Below are 23071 nucleotides of genomic sequence, written 5' to 3' on the forward strand. Positions count from 1 at the left end.
CCTCACCGGGGACAGATGTTGGGTGTTATTGGCTAGATTAGAGTCAACAATATTAAATGATGAATGAATCATCAGCTCCTCAGGTTCCTGCTGGAAATGCTCTCAGTAATTTACATCTTCCCAGTCACAACCAGCTCATTAACAAACTTCAAAGACCAGTGCATACCTTATCTAATATTGCCATCAAATTTATTCCTCATTCATTCCATTTAATGATCATTTAAAACCCAAGTGTCACACAATGCTCAGTGACATGCCTTGGTGAATCCCAATATTTGCATCCATACTATTGTCTTTATCAGCCAAACCCATGACCTTAAAAAAGACCCTGACTTTGTTCAGAAACCCCACGTACCACAAAGCTCTTTTGGCTTTCACCTCTTGGGCACAAACTTCCCAGCAACAGCCAAGATGCCACCAGGACATCCAGAAGATGCCATCATCCAGTCATGGTGGTGATAAAACAGCAGAGGGGACATGAGGATGATCAAAGGCATTCTCCAGGCACTGTCATTCTCTATTGGGTCCACCTCTCAGACAGTGGCAGGCATTTGGTGGCCCACCAAGGGACAGCTGTGTGGAGCCAGCCCCGTATGACTTACTGTTCATGGGGGGAGGCAGTTTGATAATGTAAGGCACCAAAATTATGTAAAATAGTAGGAAAATTTCTCCCCTGAAAGGATGCCAGGCACTGGAACAGGCTGCCCAGGGAAGTGGTGGAATCCTTAGAAGTGTTCAAAAAACATGTGGATGTGACACTCGAGGATATGGTTTAATGGTGACCTTGGCAGTGGTAGGTTAAGGGTTGGACTTGAGGGTCTCAGAGGGTTTTTCCAACCTAAATGATTCCACAAGAACTGGGAAAGCAGAAGGACAAGTCAGCCCCTGGATTGCTGATCCATGGATCCCTGAGCTGAGCCTTGGGTGGATCTCAGCAGAATTATTCCAATCTCCCAGTAAAGCTCCTGTGTTTCTGCAGCTTATTCACACCAGTTTCACTGGCAGCTCACACAGCCATGGCCTCACCCCTCCCTGACCCCGTGCAGAGGCAGGTCCAACACGCTGGAATCTCACATATTATTCCCAGTGGTTACCAAGCCACCAGCACCTCGGTTTTGTTTTGGGCTGGGTATTTCTGTGGTCATCTATTGTTCCATTTTCCTCAGATAATAATCCACCAGAGCACAGAGGAGGTTATAAACGCCAAACAATGGCTGAAATACTCTTAGTCAATGCAAATGCAACTGGTGCAGCAGCTCTGTGACCCTGCAAACCCTGTCACCAACCTCTGCTGCCAAACTCTGTCATAAGTGAGGACATGCATGGGCTCAGCATTCCTTGCTGTTGTTTATTTTGAATTCATCCACAAAGGAGGTTTATCATTATTTGCCCAAGAGTCTGAATGAGCTGTGAGAATGGGTCCAGCCCAGGGACAATGTGACCAAATGCCACTGTCCCAGCTCTTGCTTTGTTGGTCAGTCCTGCCAGCCCCAGTTCCACCAGGGACACAAACACATGACTAACTTGAGGCACACACTTATCCCAGCAGAAAGTAAAACACTTTCTGGTGCCAGTCTCCTGGGAATTAATTTTGTGCTCGGTGCTGTGTTTGGAGGAGTTTGACGTGGGCAGACAATGCCCAAACATTGCTGATTAATGAACGAGTGCACTGAAGGAATGCCAGCAGGCCTTGCTTTGTGCTTTTAGACACCAAGAGGCTTCAGAAGATGTCTTTAATATTTAAAATTTGACCCTTACTAAAACATTGTGAATTGTCAGGTGCCTGCAGGACTAAAATGCCCAGCTTTATTAAAAAACAACAACCATGGCGTTGTATGAGGTGGAAAGTTCATTTTAACAAGCCCTTCTCCTTTTTTTTTTCATTAGGATGCAAACATTTGAGGTCTGGAGGAGCTTGACCCTGGACAGCCTTCAGCCAGCCCCAGGGTGGGACAGGGGGTCTGCCAGTAGCAGCTAGCTCCAGGATGACTTTGCTACAGATTAAACAGCAGGGGGGTCAATCTCCCCACGGAAAATTGTTGTTTTATCTTAGAATGCCTCTTTGTCCTGCCCTTTTGTTCCTGGGAGAACAAAGGGTGAATCCTACATCAAAGGTTACACAGCGTCGGGAAACCTCAGCTCTGCACCACAGCTGGGAGAGAAAGTGGAGCCTGTGACAGCAGAAATTACTGGGTTGTCTCAAAAAAACCCTCAGAAAACTAACAGACCCGAAGGTGAGTGGGAGCCATGAACCCAGAGCACTCCAAAGGCGTCACAAAGGCAGGTTTTCTCACACACAGCTCCAGTGGAATCAGGGCACCCACAGCCAGCCCAGAGCTGACACCCGGCTGTGTGGGGAGGTCACTCCCTGCAGGGGAGGGATGGGGCATCCACAGGGATCTGGACAGGCTGGAGAGGGGGAACTGTACAAAATTCATAAAGCACAACAGGGCTGAGTGACTGGGTCAGGGCAATCCCAAGCACCAATCCAGGCTGGGCAGAGAAGGAATCAAGAGCAGCCCTGGGAGAAGGATTTGGGGTGTTGGTGTGTGACAGCTGGACATGAGCACCCAGAACCCCTCCTGTGCTGGGCTGAGCCCCCAGTCTGGGCAGCAGGAGGGGGGATTCTGCCCCCTCAGGTGAGACCCCACCTGCAGCCTCCAGCCCTGGGGCCAACAGCAGCAGGACCTGGAGCTGCTGGAGAGAGTCCAGGGGAGCCCATGGAGAGGTTCCAAGGGCTGGAGCCCCTCTGGAGCCAGGCTGGGAGAGCTGGGAGTGCTCACCTGTGAGAGGTGAGAAGAGGAGGCTCCAGGGAGAGCTCAGAGCCCCTTCCAGGGCCTAAAGAGGCTCCAGGAGAGGGACTTGGGACAAGGGATGGAGGGACAGGACACAGGGAATGGCTCCCCACTGCCAGAGGGCAGGGATGGATGGGATATTGGGAAGGAATTGTCCCTGGGAGGGTGGGCAGGCCCTGGCACAGGGTGCCCAGAGAAGCTGTGGCTGCCCCTGGATCCCTGGAAGTGTCCAAGGCCAGGCTGGATGAGGTGTGGAGCCCCCTGGGATAGTGGAAGATGTCCCTGACCATGGTAGGGGGTGGGATGGGATGAGATTTGATGTCCCCTTCCAACCCAAATCACTGGATCCTTTCCCTCTCTCTGGGTGGGATGGAAGCCGTGCCAGGCACAGGCACATCTCCCTGCTCTGGGAAAGGCTGGGTGTTTTCTCAAAGCACAGCCTTTGTCCCTGGCACACCCAGGTTTGCTGGGGTCAGCCCCAACCCTCCCTGCCAGTTTAGCACCAAATGCTCAGAACAATGCCATGGGCTGAGCTGTCACTGTCACACAACAGGGCTGGCAGGACAGCAGCACATCCTGCATCTACACCAGGCCAGGCATCAGCTCCAGCCACAGCCCCTCTGCTGGGAAAAGCAGTGTGGGCAGAACGACCTGGGAGGAGATTCTGCCCCTTTACTTGTGCCTGGACCTCGAGGCCTGTGTCCAGTTCTGGGCTTTTCACAAGAAGGACACTGAGGGGCTGGAGCGTGTCCAGGGAAGGGAACAGAGCTGGGGAAGGGGCTGGAGCACCAGGAGAGGCTGAGGGAGCTGGGAAAGGGGCTCAGCCTGGAGAAAAGGAGGCTCAGGGGGGACCTTGTGGCTCTGCACAACTCCCTGACAGGAGGGTACAGCTGGAGGGAGTGTTGGGCTCTGCTCTCAGGGAACAGGGACAGGACAAGGGGAAACAGCCTCAGGCTGTGCCAGGGGAGGTTCAGGTTGGACATCAGGAGGAAATTCTTCATGGAAAAGGGGGTCAAGCCTTGGAAAGGGCTGTCCAGAGCAGTGGTGGAGTCCCCACCCCTGGAGGTGTCCAAGGAACAACTGGACATGGCACTTAGTGCTCTAGGCTGGGAGATCAGTCAGAGGTTGGACTTGATCTTGGAGATCTTTTCCAACCTCAGTGATTCTGTGGGTCTGTGATTCTGTTTCACACTGCCAGGGCACTTGCAGAGAAGCAGCTTTTCCTTCCTGCTGGTTCTGTGAGCCCCGTTAATCCAACAGCTCCTGTTCCTGGGATGCTGGGGATGCATCTTATGTGGAGACACAGTGAATTTAGCATTTTATCATGTCAGGACTCAGAGGTACAGCACAAACTGTCTCCTCCCAGTGATAAACCTGACAGACCAGGCTGATATCTGTGCAATGCAGAGAAACAGGGAACTATTGTAACTTTTACGCTGAGAATGAATAAACAATAATTATGACTATGCAATAAAATTATCCTCATTAGCTGAAGGTGAGCACAGATGAAAATCAGATTTAAGCATCACCTAAACCTGGTGAGTCCAGCTCCAAATCTGAATTCTCTGCTTTAAGCCCTGGCATTACTGGTGCTCTGTGCAGCCCAGCTGATGCGACAGGCCCAAAACATGCATCTGATACACACCAGAGACTGAGTTCCATGAAAAGCACAGGTAATTTGGGCCTATAATTAACTCCAGGCACAAATAATAGCATTTATGACTCAAATTCACCCGAGGCCAACCACAACAAAATGCTACTCAGCTGAGTCATTGGGAAAATTGGCAGGAGGGTTGGATCCAAACCCAAAGCCATGACGTTCCCTCCTCCAGTGTGCCTTGAGTGCTCTGGGTGAGGAAGGATCTGAAAACTGACTTTTCTCTGCCCTGTGCCCTCCTCAGCTCCCAGGTCTCATGAGCTGCTTTGCTGTGGGAAGGTGGGAAGCTGCCCACAGCTCATGGCATGGCACCTCCACAGGCATCACCCCCAGAGCTAATGCCCCTTCACACTCAGCTGGCAGACTTAAAAGATAACAGGGCATCAATAAAAGACAAAACTAAGTGGGGAAAAAGAACAAACAAAAAAAAAAAGAGTGGAGAGCAGAGAAATCCTTCCCCATGTTCCCACAGCCCTTAATCATGGAGATATGTATTTGTGTATTAAACAGTTTGTGAGATGATTATGTAAGTGAAATCTCTGCAAATCTTTTGGAGAGAAAAAAAAAAAATGAACTGATTACTTCCCCCCTCTCCCTCTGGCTAACCTTTTGCAGATTTAACAGATAACCAACAGTGAACAGAGGCCAAATAAATTGCTTAAAGTTTCATTGCCCTGCCGGGCTGCCCCAGCTCCCTGCTGGGGACTGCCAACAGCAGGGGGGGGCTGGAGCCAGGCGTGTGTGTGCTTTAGGAAACATCTGCTGCAATTTGGGATGGCAGGAGCCACTCTGAGATGCATGAACAGCTTGAAACAGATCACGGTGGAGGAAAAAAACCTGTGCTCGGGGCTCTGGCTGAGAAATCAAGTGTTTCCCAGAGCAGATGCTGCTGCTGCTGGACACAGGGATCCCAGCTGAGCTGTGGGATCCCAGCCCTCCTCTTGGCACTTTGCCCTGCCATGGGGACTGCTGTGATCCAGAACTGCATCCTGAGCATCCCTACTTGGACCAAAGGATCTCTGGTGACCTACTTGCTTCACCCAGACACTTCCTCAGAGCTGCTGAAGGACTTGCACTTAATGTAATAATAGGAGATGCTATTTCCCCTGGAAGAGGGTGGCTAAAAGCAGCCCGTCATTAATAGCAAATAATTCTTCCAGCAGTGTCTGCCTGTGTCAGAATTAGCCTCACACCTGTCATTACAGCACTCTCACTGCTCTGCCAAGGCAGGAACAGCGGCTGATGGATAAGGAATGAATCCATCATCTCTGACTCTAACGGGATGAGGCTGCATTGAGCAAGGACTCTGACCTGCAGCCACCCACAGGCAGAGCAAAGCCCCAGCACCAGGAGCTGCCTGCCCACAGCTACACGCTGCCAAACCCCACCCTCATTCCTCTGCTTCCTGCAGCACCTCAGCTTTCCCAAGCCCTGTTCCTGTCGAGGGGAGAGGATGTGCCAGCACACTGTGCCAGGTCCCCTGTGGGATGTCAGTAAAGATCCCATTAATCCATACCTTGGATCCCACAGCTCTGCCCTCTCTCAAGGCACCATCATTGTCCCATATAGCTTAAACCCAGTCAAGATGAGACTGAACTCTTTCCTTCTCCTTCCAAACCCTCTCTCCAGAGGGTACAAGGTTTTCCAGGGAGCAACAAGGGGCCAAGTTTCAGGGAGAAATTTCTCAGGAGGAAACCTCTGGGGAAGGAAGATCTTAGCTCAATGTGTCCAGCAGGGAAGGGAAGGGAAGATATGCTTTCCCTGTAAATCTTCATCCAGAGCTCTGTGCAGGATGTGCTCAAATACCACACAGCAGAGCTGAGAGAGCCAAGGCTGGAGCAGCCCTGGTCCTCCCTGGGGAAACACCTGCTGTGGAAACCTGCTCAGTGCTGGAATGTCCCACAGACCTGACACAGGCAAGGCTGGATCTGGGAGCCACCAGCTTTACTTCCCTTCCATTACGGCTCCATTGAATTCCCACCAGTGCACCGTTATCAAAGACCCCTGGAGACCTCCACCTTGCCCATGGGCTTTGAGCCTGATTTGCCCCAGGGCTCTCCAGCCGTGGTGCCCATGAGTGCCAGAGCCCCCTTCCCAGTGTGCCATGTCCCTTACCTGGCGTCGTCGTCACGGGCGATCAGAAGGCGCATGTGGCTGGTGGCCGACGCCGTCCGCAGGATGTCCACGGCCCTGGGACACAAGGACCACGACATGTCAGTCCCAGCTCCCAGTGGTGCCCCACTGCTTGCCTCAAAGCTGGGCAGAGATCCCTGAGCTGGGGTTTGGCATCCAGGGCTTTGGCTGGATGCCTGTGGAGCAGCCCTGTTCCCTGCCCTGGCAGTGAGGCCAAGGGCAGCCAAACCACATCCTGATTTTCCCACTTGTGCAGTAAGTGAGAAGTGCCTGGTAACAAAACCCAGAAGATGCCTGTAGTGGTGAGCAAATCGTCCTGCACAGCATGTGGCAAGGGGCTGGAACGAGGTGGTCTTTAACCAACCCACACCAGGAAAAATACAGCCTGTGACGCAAAGGCAGGAGAATCAGAGCTCACACTGGCCATGTGGCTCACACTTCCCATGGTCTGAAGGATGCAGCCCCAACCCCAGATTCACAGAATCGTAGAATAGTTTGGCTTGGAAGGGACATTAATTCTGTAATTCCTGACCTGGGGAAGTTCCCATCCCAGGGACAGCCATTTTCTGGGTCAAAATGCAAGCACCCCTGGCAGCCAAGGCAGGGATCCAGGCACAGCCTCCCACAGCCACAGAGATGTTCTCATGGACATCACCAAACCCAGCTGCTCTGGGGCTTTGGCATCAGGACCAGCTCCTCATGCTGCTTCCCATCCAGCCTCGGCACCCCATGCAGGAATGTGAGGCAGGCAATAGGATAACACTGTGTTTAATGGAAAGGAGAGCCCTCAAAGTGCTGGTGTTCCAATGGAGCTGTTAATTATTCTTCTGATGGGGAGCTGAGGGGCTGGATGGTGGCTCCAGAAGGATTTTCCTGCACAGGGCAGCACTGTCAGGCTCAGACACCAGCTAATCTCCTGTGCTGGGAACTGCAGCATGTGCTGGGAAGCTGCAGCAGATGGAGTGGAGGTGCCAGGGGCTGTTTAAATCCCAGCGTTTTGGGGGAATGTCTGAGTATTTCAGATACAATTTGGGCACACTGGTCTATTTTTATATTGAATCTCTCTGTCTGATAATTTCATAGTTGGCTCTTGGGAACAGGACACAGAGTGATGCCCTGGTGTCCTCCACACCAGCCTAAGCCACCTCCCAGAATCACACAAAAGCAACAGGAATGGAAAATTTCCATTTGGATATGGTACCTCTCGCTTGTAACTCCAATTAGGGAATCTCCATTGACCTCCAGGATCTGGTCTCCTGGCTGCAGGCGCCCTAGGAAAGAAAACTAATGGGTAGAATCTGTGGAAAATACAGCTTGAAGGGACTGGGAGAGGCTGGGCAGTTTCTCCCTGTGCCCAGAGACAGGATGCAAAATTCATTGGTTGTTCCAGAGATGCTTGTCCAACCTGTTTTTCCAGATGTCCATAAATGAAGTTTCTGCAACCTCCTGGAACAACCTGTGCCAATGTCCCAGCACTTCCTCTGCTCTAGGAAGTTGCAAAAGTAAATACTGAAAACTGCAATAAAGCTTTTGCTTAATTCACTTTGAGGTCAGGTAGTTCAGTTCGAGGTCAGGTAGAAAACCACGAGAGGCACTTCCACCTGTTCTGGATTTATTTTCCCTTATTGGATGGAAAAAATGATGGAACAGCTGGGAAACAAAAAATCTTTTTAGCTGAGGTTGTAAAAGATGAGCTCTGCAGACCCCTAATACCTACTTAGCTGAATATATTCAGAATGAAATCAGTGACCCAGAGCAAAGCTGAGTTTGCAAAAGGATCTCTGGTTGTTTGGGGGCCACAGAGAGGTGGAAAAGTTCTTGTGTGGCAGAGGTGGGTCATGCTCTACACACACAAAACAATTATACAGATGCTGAGGAGCAAGTCCAAGGCTGGTGTCAGATGTTAGAACAACTGCCACACTAAAAAAATACCCCCAGCCACTGGAAAATCTCCAAGCAAGCACCCAAAATATCTAATAAGGGGTGAAACAAATGTGTGAAATAAATACCCTCAGTCTGGGCTGTTCTCAGACCTCATGGCACTTTGCCCCGTGTCTCACTCACCGTCTGCATAAGCAACACCCCCTGGAAGGATCCTCTTGACATAAACTCCATATTCTTCTCCAGTGAGCTCTTTGATGCCACCGATGACCTTAATGCCTGGAGGAAAAATACAGTCCGTGACACAAAGGCAGGACAATCAGGACTAGCTCTTCTCAAGCTCAGAAAATATCGAGTCCACAGCTGTGTCTGAGGGACACAGCCCCAACCCTAAATTCACAGAATCCGGGAATTCTTTGTCTTGGAAGAGACCTTAAAGCTCATCTCATCCCATCCTCTGCCAGGGCCAGGGACACCTTCCACCATCCCAGGTTGCTCCAAGCCCCGTCCAGCCTGGCCTTGGACACCTCCAGGGATCCAGGGGCAGCCACAGCTTCTCTGGGCACCCTGTGCCAGGGCCTGCCCACCCTCCCAGGGAACAATTCCTACCCAATATCCCATCCATCCCTGCCCTCTGGCAGTGGGAAGCCATTTCCCCTTGCCCTGTCCCTCCATCCCTTGTCCCAAGTCCCTCTCCAGCTCTCCTGGAGCCCCTTTAGGCCCTGGAAGGGGCTCTGAGCTCTCCCTGGCGCCTTCTCTTCTCCAGGTGAGCACCCCCAGCTCTCCCAGCCTGGCTCCAGAGCAAAGGGGCTTCAGCTCTTGGGGCATCTCCATGGGCTCCTCCGGACTCTCTCCAGCAGCTCCAAGTTTATCACTGATGGGAAAGGATGTGCTCCTGCTGCAGATCAAAACATTCCTGGTGACAAGGGTTTTCCTGCAGGAGATTCCTTCCCTCTGCACATCTGGACAAGCCCCAGGGGCACCACAGTGCTGGGGACATCTCCTCTCACCTGCCAGACCTCACCAGCAGTTTTGGCACAGCCCCTCTTTGGCAGAGCCACGCTCCAGGAGAGCCCACTCCTGTCAGAGCTTGGCCTGGGGGGAGCAGCTGAGGCAGGAGCACAGAGGAGAGCCCTGTGTGATCCCAGAACGTTCCCCAGTGCCCAGCACAGCCCGGGTGCCCTGCATCCCTTGGCACGGAGCTCCTGCCCCTCACAGCCACGGGGCCTGTCCCTGTGGCCAGCGTAAGCTGCCTGGCAGGAAAAGGTCCAAGAGACTTATTTATCCAGGGCTTGTTAAGTCCTACTTCGAAGATCCAGGCTGTGGACAGGAGGATTAAAAAGCCTGGCTTTAATTAACAAATCTCTCTCCCGAGAGCTGTCGGTCAGGCATTTTGCTGCTCTGGACAGGAGGGCAGGCTGGGGACAGGCAGTGCCACTGCAGTGACAGCTCTGTCCCCTGGCTGCTCCCAGCCCTGGGGTGGTCCTGTGAACAGGGCACAGCTGCTTCCCCAAAACATGGGAACCCTTTCTGAACCAGGGGGAAGGAAGAGGACCCTGGATGGGGATCACTCAGTACACAGCACCATTTGCATCCTTGTTTCCCTCCCTTTTGTAACACAAGCTCTGCTCTCAGGCCCCTCACAGTTTTCATCTGCCTCTAGGGAAAGACTTTGTCTCTCAAGTCACCTTTATATTAAATTCGATTAAAACTAAATTATTACAGTTTCCCAGTTCATTTCTATATGCGCCAATTGCTGCTTTTCCCAAGCTCCAGACCCCAGCCCTGTCTGAGTGCTGGAGTTTATTCCTTGGGCTTAATGCACTAACCAGGCACTTGTGAGGAGCTGTTTTACTGCTGAACAGGGAACTCACAGCAGAACACCTCAGGAATGGACGCTAATATTTTCTCCATTGCATTATAAAAGAAACACACTCTGATTGGAAATATTGCCCTCAAAGAAGTATCTCTAAGCAGCACGAGCCTCACCAAGGCGTGGGTGAGGTCAGGCACCTGGGCATGAAAGTGGGGAGGAGATGCTGCAGCCGTGGGCTGAAGGTCAAACCTGCTCATGGCCAGGGATGCTCAGCTGGAAATTCCTCTGCTCATTATGGAGCCAGGGGATGCCTGTGCTGGGCTCTGCAGCGACACCCCAGGGAACAGGGACACCCCAGGGAACAGGGACATCCCAAGGAACAGGGACACCCCAGGGAACAGGGACACCCCAGGGAACAGGGACACGCCAGGGAACAGGGACACCCCAGGGAACAGGGGCACCCCAGGGAACAGGGACACCCCAAGGATGGCCTTGAGAAACCTCCTGCAGAGGCAAAGGCCCATCAGTTCCCTTGGATGGGGAAAAGATTGGAAGTCCAGCCAAGCCAAGGGGATGACTCAGGAAATCATCCTACATCTTTCTTCACACCATAACACCAAGGAATTAGGAATGATGAAGCACAGCAGACAAATAATATAAAAATCTGCACCTTGCAGAGGCTCAGCTGCAGCATCCCCCAGCAGCCCATTGTGGGACAGGCACCTGTGCCGAGGTATCAAATCAATAATGACTCATTTCCCTTTTGTGTCTGCAAATCAATTGCAATAATGCCTTAATATAGCTGAAGTATCTCCAAATCCTCCTTTATCCCCAACGATGTCATGAGAAAATCCGATCTTGTTATTAAAATCGGTGATTACTCACAGTATTGCTCCAGACACACTCAAACTTGGATGAGGGGAGGAAAAATCCCGGAGTTTGAACTCCCTTGTTGGGAAAGCAGCTGGGTGCTGCCAAGCTCTGCCTACGACTCACACCCATCACCTCTCCAAGAAGGTGCTGTGGGTACCTGTCCTGCCCCCCAAAATCCACTGGAGAGCCCCACTGGGGCAGGGGAGAGGAGGAGGGAGGGCTCACCCCTTCCCGGGCTCAGACCACACCAGGGGACAGCAGGTGACTGATGGCAGCAAACCTGAATCATCCAGGACTGTGGTGGCAGCATTCCTGGGACGATATTTTTAATATATTTTATAAACATTTACTTCAATCAAATTTCCATTTGGGACCCATTGTAGGTAAATAATGGCTCTTTAATTATCACAGCATCAAAGTCCCAGTATAATGCTTATTAAGTCATACTTAGGGCCAGATAATCTAGCCTATTTTGGATCCCTCTATTTAATCTTCCCTTTCTGGCAAAGGTCCTGGGGCTGATGCCCATGTCCCTAGTTTTTTCTCTTTTGCAGAATAAAGTTTGCCAGGAAAGCTCCAGATGGACTTAGAGGTAAGACTGACCAAGTCTGTGTTTTCTTTAGACTCTTAACAATCCTATAAATTTCTCCAAGACCCTCAAGCTTCTCTGGTGCCTCTAATCCCACTCCCACTAATGCCAGAGTCACAGTTCTCAGGCTATGATCTCACCTGCTCCTGGATCCGTGTCCCACAGGTCAGGGGGTGTCCTGGCTAATCTGGTTGTTTAGTCCAAGTGGGATCATCCCGAGCGCATCCTGACCCCACCGGCTGCCAGGCTGGGCACAGAGAGGGGCTGCCTGCTCTAGGCCTAAGCTGCCAATGTTCAATTACATTTCCCTTAATCCCTCTGTTGATCTTGCAGCCCCCGCCAGCTTTTTCTGTCTGGAGGAAGGGACAGATTGGAGGTGAATCACTCGCTGCCCTGTCCTAAGCAGATGAAGGTCAAGATAATGGGATCTCAGTGTTTCTGAGAAATGCTCCTTAATCAGCACTTCCCTTTGATGGCTATTCTTTAATTCGAGGTTCAGGTTTGAGGAGCTGCCAGGTAACCCCTTTGAACTTCTGCTGAGGTTCACATGTGGGTTTCCACCTAAAGCCACAGAACAACAGACCCGCGGCCAAACGCTGACCTGGCACCGAGCAGCAGTGATGCTGCTCCAAAGGAACTGCTGGGATAACACCTCATCCTGCCTGGGAAACTGCTGGGATAACACCTGCATCCTACCAGGGAAACTGCTGGGATAACACCTGCATCATGAAGACACTTTCTTTTCTCAAATAAACCTCCTCTGAGCTGCTACACCTCTGGCAGACACAGGGATTCTGTAAGCACCACTCATCAGAGAGGGATGATTAAGCTGCCAGAGGGCAGGGATGGATGGGACATTGGGAAGGAATTGTCCCCTGTGAGGGTGTGGAGGCCCTGGCACAGGGTGTCCAGAGAAGCTGTGGCTGCCCCTGGATCCCTGGAAGTGTCCAAGGCCAGGTTGGACAGGACTTGGAGCCACCTGGGATGGTGGGATCTGTCCCTGTCCATGGCAGGGGGGTGCAGTGAGGTGAGCTTTCAACCTTCCAACCCAAACCATTCCATGATTTCTGAGGGATGATTGCTCATCCTGAGTGCTTCAAGCCTCACAGGAGGGGATGAAGCCAGCTGTTGATGGCACGAGGAAATCCACATTATTGTAGCTTCCTCCAGCACATCACAGTTTGCTGTAGAGGTTCTGCTAGACCCTGCAAAGACCCTCTGGCCACAGTCTGGGGGAAAGGAGAGGAAGTGGAACCCAGTGAAGTGGCTCACAAAGGGCTGCCACATCTGTCACTTCTTCCAGAGGTCAGTGATGGCCCCATTAGGCTTTTCTGGGCCTCCTTTAATGAGCTAATCTAACCCAGCAGCTGAAATCCCATCAACTCAACCAAATCCACCTCTGGAGATTAAAATATCATATTCACCAAGGAAAGACATTTCTCTGAGCTCCTGTGAATCTCATGACTAGGGGAGAATCAACAAAGCCATCTCTCCGTGACAGAAAGTCCTGTTACCCCAGAGCTGGAAACAGCCAGTAATTAATCCATAATTAATCTCAGGTCTCAGGAAACCTGAACTTCTTTCTCTGGTGACTCCTCAGGAGTTGTCCCAAATGGTCATTCAGGGGTCTCACCAAGAGGTCACCAGCTGCTCTGTGAAAGGGTGGGCTGCCCTCACAGCTAAGGATTAGGAGAGACACTGTGAAATCCTGATGCAGGATCACAGATTTTTATAAAGTCATGGCAGAGCACCACTGGATTCACAGAGGTCAGGAGAAATGCTGTGCTGGATCCTTCTGGGCTGAGTGTCATGAACCTGGGACTTTCTCACGTTCTGATGGATGTGACCTTCTCTTTTCCCTTCTCTTCCATGCTTTGAAGTTCAGAGCACTGTGAAAGGACACCTGACTCACTCCGTGCTCATTCCCTTCCCCGTAGCCAAACTTTCCAAACCCAGCTCCTGCATCCCAGTCCTCAGAAGTGCTGCAGGAAGCACCTTCCATCACCCATTGGGATGGCTTTCCAGAGGAAAAGTCTGCAGAGGGGCAGAGAAGTGCTGGGGATTCGGTTTATTTATTTATTTATTTACCTTTTTAATTTATTTAATCCAGAAAATTCTGAAAGGCCCCTCCCCCTCATCCTGCTCAGGGAAGGGGTTGTGGCCCCAAGCTCCTGCACAGCTCCCAGCACTGGCTGCTCACCATTCCCATGGAATTAGTTGGGATTTTGACATTCTCTTCATGTTGCAGGTGCAAAAGATGCTCGACATGGGCATCAAGACACACAAGACACAAGGACCAATGAGACACCAGACTGCCCACAGGGAGGCACATCCTGACACAGCCTCTGCGGTCTGGGGGGGATGTTTGAGGTATCCCAGCCCACTCTGCTGTCCCTAGGACTCACCCAGCCCGTTTGCACACTCGTAGAAGTCAAAGCAGTGCACGGTTCGATCCATCCCGTACGGTCCCATAAGTGTCCTGGGGGGAGACAAGAGGAGCAGCTTTCTGTCATGGGCCAAAAAGAACAGAGGCACAGCCAGCACACACAGAGGCACATTGTCCCTTCCAGCCTGGACAGGCACTGCAGACCCCCAGGCTGAGGGACTGCACCCACACGGGCAAAACTCAGCCCCCAGGCAGCCCCCCCGAGGTTCACACAGATAAATGAGAGAATATGTGCAGGGTTGAACATCATCCTCCCCACCCAGCAAATCTGCTGGACCTGTCTGTGATTCATTACCCCAGATTATCGGGGCTGGACAGCTGTGCAGCTCCCGGGAAATGAGATCAGAGCTCGGAGCCGTGCTCGGGGAATAAAGCAGTTTCACAAACACAGGCAGCCTGTAATGAAGACAGCCAGGCACAATCCACTCTCAAGGTTTTTAATGCAGGCAGAGGGTCTGGAAAAGGGGATGCAAGAGCTGCTCCAAGTCCTGCCTGGTCTGGTGGGAGCTCCTTATCAGAAGCCAGAGCGGGTGGAAGAGCATCATACATCTGAGATTCCTCTGAGCGAAGTAACTCCCCAAAACATCTCACAGTTTCCCCCTAAACATCCTTAGGCAAGGTTCCAAATGAATGACCCCAAAAACACCCTGCCCCAACCACAGATGTCAGACTCCAAACCTGGGACCACCAGCACTTCTCCTTGGGCTCCTCTGAATGGATGAACCTTGATCTGAGAAACAGATCAATGTGCCAGGTGGGAAACCAGGGGTGAGGAGGTACCAAAACACTCCAGCACTTAAGTTACAAGAGAAAAGGTGTTTCCCAATCGATATCAGGTCCCAGATCTGAACACGGATGAGGAATAACAACACCGTGGGAAACAAGAGGCTGGTCCAAATCCAGCAGGAGACAGGATAAGAATAACCTGCAGGGACTTACCAGAAATCCAAAATAAAACTCAAAATATGGAGCTATCCAGCAAAGCCATTAACTTCCACCTCTAAGATTCAGACTGGAAGTGTTTTCTCTATGTTAAAAAAATGCCCCTCCTTTGCTATGTACTGAAGACTGAACAAACAACTGGTCACATCTGGCTATTGAAAAACGGAGCTTGAAGGCATCCCAGGAAGTCAGAGCAGCCCTGGGCCCAGGCTGGTTCAATCCCCCATCCAGGATTTTCAGGGTATCATGAGTAAATCACTGAGGAAGTTCCTGGGGCGAGCCCCGGGCGCTCAGGGCGGGCTGGAAGGCACAGCACAGACGCAGTTTCAGCTCAGCAGATGCCTCCTGGGCACCCTCAGCTCTTATCATCATCCCCCTGCCATCAGCTCTTATCACCATCCCCACTCCGAGGCACGGCTACCAGCAGCCCCGAGCTTTGGTAAATGCCACCAGTGCGCAAAGCCCAACCAGTGTCGGTGTCCCTGCAATCCCTGCCTCCCAACCCTGCTCCTGGGGAAGCCACAGGGAAGAACCTTGGCTGGAAGCCCCCCGCGGCCCCATTCCCACCCCAGATGGGACAGGTTACCTGCTGATGATGATGGCTCCCTTGTAAAGGACAGAGACCACGGGCATCTTGCCGGCGGTGGCAGCCCGGCCCTGCCAGGCACCAGCCGCTCTGATTTGGCAGGAATCCGTTAAAGTGATGGGAGGGGGGATGAAAAAAATGGGGAAAAAAAAAAAAGACAAAAAGGGGGAGGTCGGAGGGCATCACGTGGTCTCCCCGTATGCATGTTAATTCCACCCAACATTAACACAGATCAGCTCAAAAGGGCTCCAAGTTTAGATTAAAGCTGACGCAAGCCGGAGCCGGCGCGGCCCATCCGAGCGCCTTCCCAAAGAGCCCTGAGCAGGGCCAGCCCCTCATCCTCAGCACAACGGGAATTCCTTGGGATGCACTCTTGGGAATGGCCCCTCCAGGGACGAAGGGCAGTGTTCAGTGTGGGGTGTGATGTGTGCAGTCACCATTCCTGAAGGATTATAATCCACAGCAAAGCTTTGGAAGCGGTAATGGACTGCGGCACTCGGGGGGTTGGAGTTGATGTTGATTTTTTCTTTTCCTTTTTAGTATCTTTTCCAGCAGTTCAGCTGTCCCCCTGTCTGCTGAGAGATCTGAAGCCTGCTTTGCCTTTGAACAGACCCTTCCATCCCTATCTTGGTGCCATCATACAGCTGGAGAAGCAGCAGGAGCCCTGTCTTGTGGGATGAGGCAATAGAGGGATGAATGTAGAATATCCAAGGCTTGCCAGTGAATGGGAATGGACCAGAACAGCCCACCTTGGGACTTGGCAGGAGTGGGGCTGCCATCCTGGGGGAAAACATCTGGTGACCTTTCCTGAGAAGGGAAACGCTCTGGACCTGCAGCAGGACATGGGTCCTGCATCCCAAGCAGCCTTGGAGGACATCTGAGGTCATAGGGAAGCTCTTGGCCCCGACCCCATCCCTGGTGTCCTCCTGGTGCTGTTCCCACAGCGTCTCTGCAGGCTCCTGGCCAGGCCCCATTAGTGGCCCTTGCCCTCGTTAGTGGAGCACTGAGTGCAGCCTGCCTGGCACTGCCACTCCTTGCCAAACCATTCCTTGAGCCGGAGCTGCTGGATATTGCTGTTCCTACGTGTGAACAACTGATTTTATCAGCTGGAGCTTCCCCAATGGCCTTGTGTGAAGCCTCACTGGGCAAGAGCAGGGTGCTTCAAAACAATGACAAATTGGAAAAGTCATCCTGCATTTTGTTGGGGTTTTTTTGTTTTGTTTTGTTTTTTTAATTGCTTTCACTGGAGGACATTCAGGTGACATATAAAATCTGAATAGATTTGACCTTCAGGTGGCCAAAACTTTTCTGAAAATTAAATTATCTGGCTAAAAAAAATAAAATTTGGATAAGTAATGCCGACTAGACAAACAGAGATGCATCTGGTGATGGATACATTGTGCACACCCCAGCAGAGTGAGATGTGCCCACACCTGGTTCAGGCCCTTGTTAAGGCTTCATGCTTCACTTTTTTGTCCACTTTTTCATTGACTGCTAGAAAAAGGAGTATAAAACTCATTGAAAAATGAATCTTCCCAATGGAAAAATTTTTTTGCTTAAAAATATATTTTAGTAGAAGTTCAGTGAAACTGTACAAGTCAGCTTTACTTAACACTACCATTTATAATGCAGGGATGGGTGAAACTGTAAATAAAATCAAAATAAGTCTTGGACCAGGAGCATAGAGTTAAAAGTGCTGGGTCAGCACAAGTTGGGTGCATTTCCAGTATATTTTTTCTGAGAGCATGAAGAGGGAAGTGTGGGAGAGTGAAACTGGGAGTGCTGGGGAGAGGCACAGAAACCACTGCCAAGAGGAAGCAGTGGAGAAGGTGGTGGTGATGAGTTTGGGTTTCAGAAAGAAAAGAGGGGAAGAGAATGGCTGAAACAAATACAACCAATAGCAAAGTTACAACAAAAAAATAACTCAGGTCTGCCCTTGTGCTTCCTGCACAGACAACAAGCAAACAGAGCAGGGAACTGCTGGAGCACAAGGGGAGTGATGGATTTCATGTCACTGGGAATATTGGCATCACATGGTCAACATGTCCAGCAGCAAATGCAAAAATCCCATGGGAAGACATCACTCAATGCTCATCTCTCATGAAACACACTTCCATTTGAAACTGAGGGCTCAGTGAGTTCTCCCTCCAGCCAAACAGCTCTTCACAGCCTGGCTGCTCAGGTGGGGTGTCCTGGGCACCCCAAAATGTTATTTTATTCCATAACACCCGTGCCCAAAAACTGTGGTCTTGCAGCAAGACACGGGGTCATCTCCAGGCCATGTTAAGGCCATACATGAAATGGAACCATCATCTCCTCAGTTATTCCAGCCCCAACATCGAGGCTGAAGCCAGGAACCAGGAGTGGGGAGCAGCTGAGCCCAGGCATGGCCAGATCCCACAGCAGCATCCCAGAGTGATCCCAGTGAGCCAGATGGGATCACATCATCCCAAAAAGGGAAGGTTAGAGCCCACAGGGAGCCTCTGTGCCTGGCTGAGCAGAGGAAAAGGGTCCAAGTAGGTTTGTGTGGGTGGGAATTAAAGGTGCAAAGACATCCTGCAGTGGCAGTGAGATCTGTCTGAGGCCTTTTGGCTCCGGAAGGTAGCATTAAGAAGGTAGGAGGTGGGAGGGTTTACCCCAGCAGGGCACTGGGTCACGGTCTCTGCCATCCTCCCACTGACTCCCACAGGCTGCCCAGGCAGCATCAGAAACATTGGAGCATTATTGAGTGAGTTCATTTCATGACACAACAAAACCAGCATAGGCTGCAGAGGCTTTTACATCTGATTAGAGATTGGAAAAATGCAACTGTGCTGCTTGAAGGATCAGCTACAAAGTGTTTGGGATAAATCAAAAAAATCAATCAGCTGGGAAGGAGCTGCCCACGGTCCCAGTGCAGCCCACGGCGTTCTCATAATAACACCCATGGAGTCACTTCAGATGAGCTCAGGAGATCAGAGATGCTCATAGACAAGTCTGAACAGAAGAAGCAACAAACAATCATGGAATATCAGGTTGGAAAGGACCTCAAGGAGCAGTCAGTGCAACTTTTCTTGTCAAAAGTACGGTCTAGACAAGACAGCCCGGCACCCTGCCCGGCTGAAACTTTGAAGTATCCAACACTGGGGGATGCACCACTTCCTTGGGGAAGTGATTCCAGAGGCTGATTGTTTGAACTATTATGAAAAGTTTTCCTCTCATGTCCAGCTGGAACCACCCCAGGAGTAAGTTGCACCCAAAGGAACCACAGTGCCAAAATTACCAGTGAAGGAAGCAGGCAGGGCCCACAGGAAGCACTCAGGGATGGGCAATCCCGTGCTCCCACCCCAGCCCTGGGCTCAGCATCTCCCTGGGCACCCACCTGAAGGTGGGCAGAGGGTGGCAAGAGGTGCAGCCAGCCCTGCAGGGGTGATGCTGCTCCTCCAAGCCTGTGGTCCTCATCCCCATGGGCAGGGCTGGCAACTATCCCACATCCCTCTCGCCACACCCCACAGGCACTTTCCTCCTCCCAAGAACCATGTTGGCCCCACCCAGTACTCCTTCAATCCCTTCCTCTGACCCCTCCAGCTGCAGAGGTCACAGGATGGTTCCTGGGGAAGGTTTCACCCTCCCCACTCCTCCTGCTGGGTCACCTCTCACCCCCACCTGTGCCAAGGTGGAGAGGTGAGGAGGATTTAATGGCTGGACAGTTTTCCAGTGCTTGTTCCCTCCTTCTGCTGGAGAAGGATGTCTCCATCTGAGGCTGTTGCAGATTTTCACTCCTCAGGGAGGAAAGCCCCTTCTCCCAGGACATGTGCACCAGCAGGCCACCAAGACCTCAGGCAGGTAGAGATGCCACCTCTCACTGCTGGCCAGGCTTTTCTGTCCTTCAACCCCTTTTATCACCCTCCTCTAAACTTCATCCCTATTTCCAACACTTCTCAGCCAGTGGATTTCTTCAGCATGAGGGGTTCATCTCAATGAACCTTTGCTGTCCAAAACTCAGACCTCTGCTGCCCACCACCTTCACCCCCAGGTAGAGCGGGGCTTGCAGAAGGCAGCTGACTCCACCTGCCAATTATGCATCAAGTCAAGAGTGGTGGAGCATTTTCTGGAGGTTCTCCTTGCCCAGGGAGAAGATGGTCAGTCCATGGGCAGCTGCCTGGCAGAGCTGCTCTTGGACACTGCTGGGGCTTGGACAGGTTAAACCACAACCAGGGGTTATGGGTCTTTTCCAATGGAGATCAACACACAGCTCTTCCTGTGCTGTTCCAAAAGGTTTTGGTTGGGGAAAAGGCAAGAAGAACCTCTTCAATTAGCCTGTCTTGCAGTAATTAGGAGAGACTGTTAAAGGTAGAAGGGAGGTCAGGTTTGGTCTGCCAGAAGATTTTAGGAAAGGCATTTATGCCAGAGCCCAGCTGAGCTGAACATCTCCCAACATCTGCTGCAGTCCAACCCTTGGATGTACCCCCTGAGATGGGGATTAACACAAACACAATCACATGGGAAAGCTCAAACAGGTGCCTTCATTTCCACCACAGCAGCTCCAAGCTCTGGTAACATCTCTCCCTCAAGGAAGCCTTTCTCCTTCCTCCTCGCCTTCCCATCAGGTGGGTGATCTGCTGCTCTGCTTGGGGACTGCTCCCTTGGCCCCAGTTTGGGTGTCAACTGCTGTGAAGGGTTAACAGGATTATAAATCTCCCTGCCTGCCTAAATCCCCTGGGCTGTGGGATTGGACTGGTTATAAACTTATTACCAGGGGCTGGTGGGGGCTGCAGGACCTGCTCTGCTGGACTGGCCACCCTCTGCCCACTCTGCATTAATGGGAGAAAACCTGAGAACCACAGCAGGAAATTCACCCAAGTGAATCCATAAAAATAGAGAGGGAAAGAGAGAGGTGAGGGAAAATGGCTAGGTATAGAAAGATAGGAAAATCACATATTTTTGGGAAAGATTTCCAAACGTGTTGCTGAACTGGAAGTGAAGCTCTTGGGAAGAGCCTTGACCCATCCTTGAGCTGCAAAGACCCCCGTGCTCCAACCCAGACTCTGGCACAAGCCATAAGCAGGCAGCAATAATAATTCCAAGAGAACTGGTGGAAGTGCCAGGCCAGTCTTGTACCCGGCCACGCCTGGTGAGGAGCCGGCAGCGGATCCAAACCCCGCGGGGCACACGGAGCCTGGTCCGGCCATGAGACCCGCCCGGCACCGACGGCGCCTTCAGGGCTGTTTTATTTCCTACTGGCTCTGGCAAAGCTCCTGCACAGAAGCCACCACTGCCAAACTCGCTTAGAGCTTCCAGCAGCCACTGTCCAGGAGAGCCCCGCGGGCTCACACCGGCATCGCCATCGGGAGACACCGGGGATGAGGGATGAGGGATGAGCCGCTGCTCCAGCCGCGGCTGCCACCACCCCCCGCCCTGATGTGCCGGGTGAGCTTCTGCTGACAGCTCGCGTTTATTTATCAAATTCCTGTTTCAAACTCCAAAATTAATCTTTTAATCAGCGGCAGAGCGGGGTCATCCGTATCGGAGTGCCGGGGAGGTGTTATCTCCCCGCCATCTGCTCGCCATCTTCCGCCGCGTCCCGGCTGAGCCGGCAGACAGCCGGACACCAGCCAGCACATCTGGCAGCTGCCACATGTGGGGGACGGTCCCCCTGACCGCCTCTCTCCTTCCAAACCAAGCACGGCCCAGTGGGTAAAGCTGGGGGAGTGTTCTACCCAAAATTCCAGCATTTGAGCAGATTTGTGAGGTAGAAAACGGGGTTTGAGCATTTTCGCCTCGCAGGGGCAGAGCACCAGGGCCGTGGGGCCAGGGATGCTCAGGGTGGCCCCACAGCATCAGCGCTCACCTGGCAGCGCTGCCCCAAACACATCCACGCGGTCACGCCTGTCCTGCACCACCTCCTTCCGATTCTGCCTTTTCTGCACCCAAAAGCGGCAGGGCAGCATCAACACAACAACTCCAGCCACCCTCTCGGCGGCAGCCACGCCGGGGTACTGCCCCCGCCATCCTGCCCGCACCCCCTCGGGGCAGCCCCCCCAGCCCTCGCTCCAATGACCTACTTCAGCCGGAGATGGATCATGTCCCAGCAGCGGCAGGGATCACGGCCCCTGCTGCCTTCAGCGTGCCCCGGGCTCTTGGTCTCGGCTGGGGAGAAGCCCGGGTCTGGCCAGCCCAAGAAAGCCTCCGCCAAACCCCGGGGTGGTCCGAAACCCCGGTGGGGCCCAGGGCGGCTCTGGCTCCGGCCCACTGACCCCCAGTTAATCGGCTAAAGCCGCACGCTCTGAACCCTGGCCCGGGGCAGAGCCGCGCTCCCGCCGGCTCTCTCTGCCCTACATAGACATCTGCAGCCGCCCGGCGCCCGCCGTCACCTCCCGTCCCCTCCGCAGCCTCCCGGGGCCCTGCTCCGCACCCAGCGGCTCCCCGGGCACCGGCAAGGCGGGGACACGGCCCTTTCGGGGGAGGTTTTGTCAAAGGGGACAGCCCAGCGCCAGAATTGCAGCAGGAGCACCCACACCTGCTCGCAGAGGCTGTAGGTGCTTCCTCAGATGCTGCCTGGAAAAGAAATCCCCTTTCCCAGGCCTGGCTGATCCCGGCCTCAGCCGAGCGCTGCCCCTGCAGGCGCTGTGACCCCCATCAGAGCGGCCGCCAAAACGAACCGCAACAAACCCCGCCGAAAGGTGCGGGGTCACTGAGCGCATCCCCACTGCCGCATCCATCCCTGGAGAAGGGAGCCAAGGCTCCCGGGGATGCCCGTGCCCGGCGCGTCCCGCCCCGCTCACCAGTAGATGAGGGAGAGCCCATCGAAGCGCTCCAGGGGCCGGCCAGGGGGCTGCAGGTAGGACATCATCGGGCGCCGCCGGGCCCTCAGGGCAGTCCCGGCCGCCTCCCGCTGCCCCGGGCCATGGGCTCGGAGCGCCGGCGGCTGGCGGGGCTGCCCTCCACGGCTCCCTGGCACGGCTCCCCGCCGCAGCCGCTACACCTAATCCCGGGCGGGCGAGCATGTGATCGCCCCTCTGTGCCGGCCCCCCAGATAAAGCCCGCCGGGGCTGCGGGACCCGCGGGGCGGCTGATCGCAGCCAGCGGGGCTCGGCCATACCTGGGCTGGGAGCCGCGGCCACCACGGGACCCCCACGGCAGCCAGGGAAGTGTCCCATCACCCGAGTGCCACCGTCCCACTGTCCCCATCCGCCACGGCCCTGATTCGACAAACCGAGGATTTGTTTTGGCACAAGGAGCCCTTCAGCCCCCTAGCAGCGAGCCCCTCCTTCACCCTGCACTTGCGGTGGCTGCTAATGATGGTTATAATCATTAATGATGGTTACAATCCATGGTTAACCTGCCACCACAAACTATTTAAAGACAATTGTA

The 23071-nt window shown here is 53.0% G+C and overlaps 1 protein-coding gene across 1 annotated transcript in view; it reads right to left on the reverse strand.

The window, feature by feature from the left end:
- Positions 1 to 22748, reverse strand: part of LOC136368058 (syntaxin-binding protein 4-like) — a 45625-nt gene extending 22877 nt beyond the window's left edge. Inside the window, exons 1-5 of the mRNA XM_066330014.1 lie at positions 22483 to 22748; positions 14150 to 14223; positions 8650 to 8745; positions 7787 to 7856; positions 6568 to 6642 (exon numbers count right to left, since the gene is read on the reverse strand). Of these exons, the coding sequence (XP_066186111.1) occupies positions 6568 to 6642; positions 7787 to 7856; positions 8650 to 8745; positions 14150 to 14223; positions 22483 to 22550 (383 nt within the window). The 5' untranslated portion in view covers positions 22551 to 22748. The remainder of the gene's footprint in view (positions 1 to 6567; positions 6643 to 7786; positions 7857 to 8649; positions 8746 to 14149; positions 14224 to 22482) is intronic.
- Between the last annotated feature and the right edge of the window lie 323 nt (positions 22749 to 23071).

Source organism: Sylvia atricapilla, chromosome 15, assembly GCF_009819655.1.
Source record: "Sylvia atricapilla isolate bSylAtr1 chromosome 15, bSylAtr1.pri, whole genome shotgun sequence".
NCBI lineage: Eukaryota > Metazoa > Chordata > Aves > Passeriformes > Sylviidae > Sylvia > Sylvia atricapilla.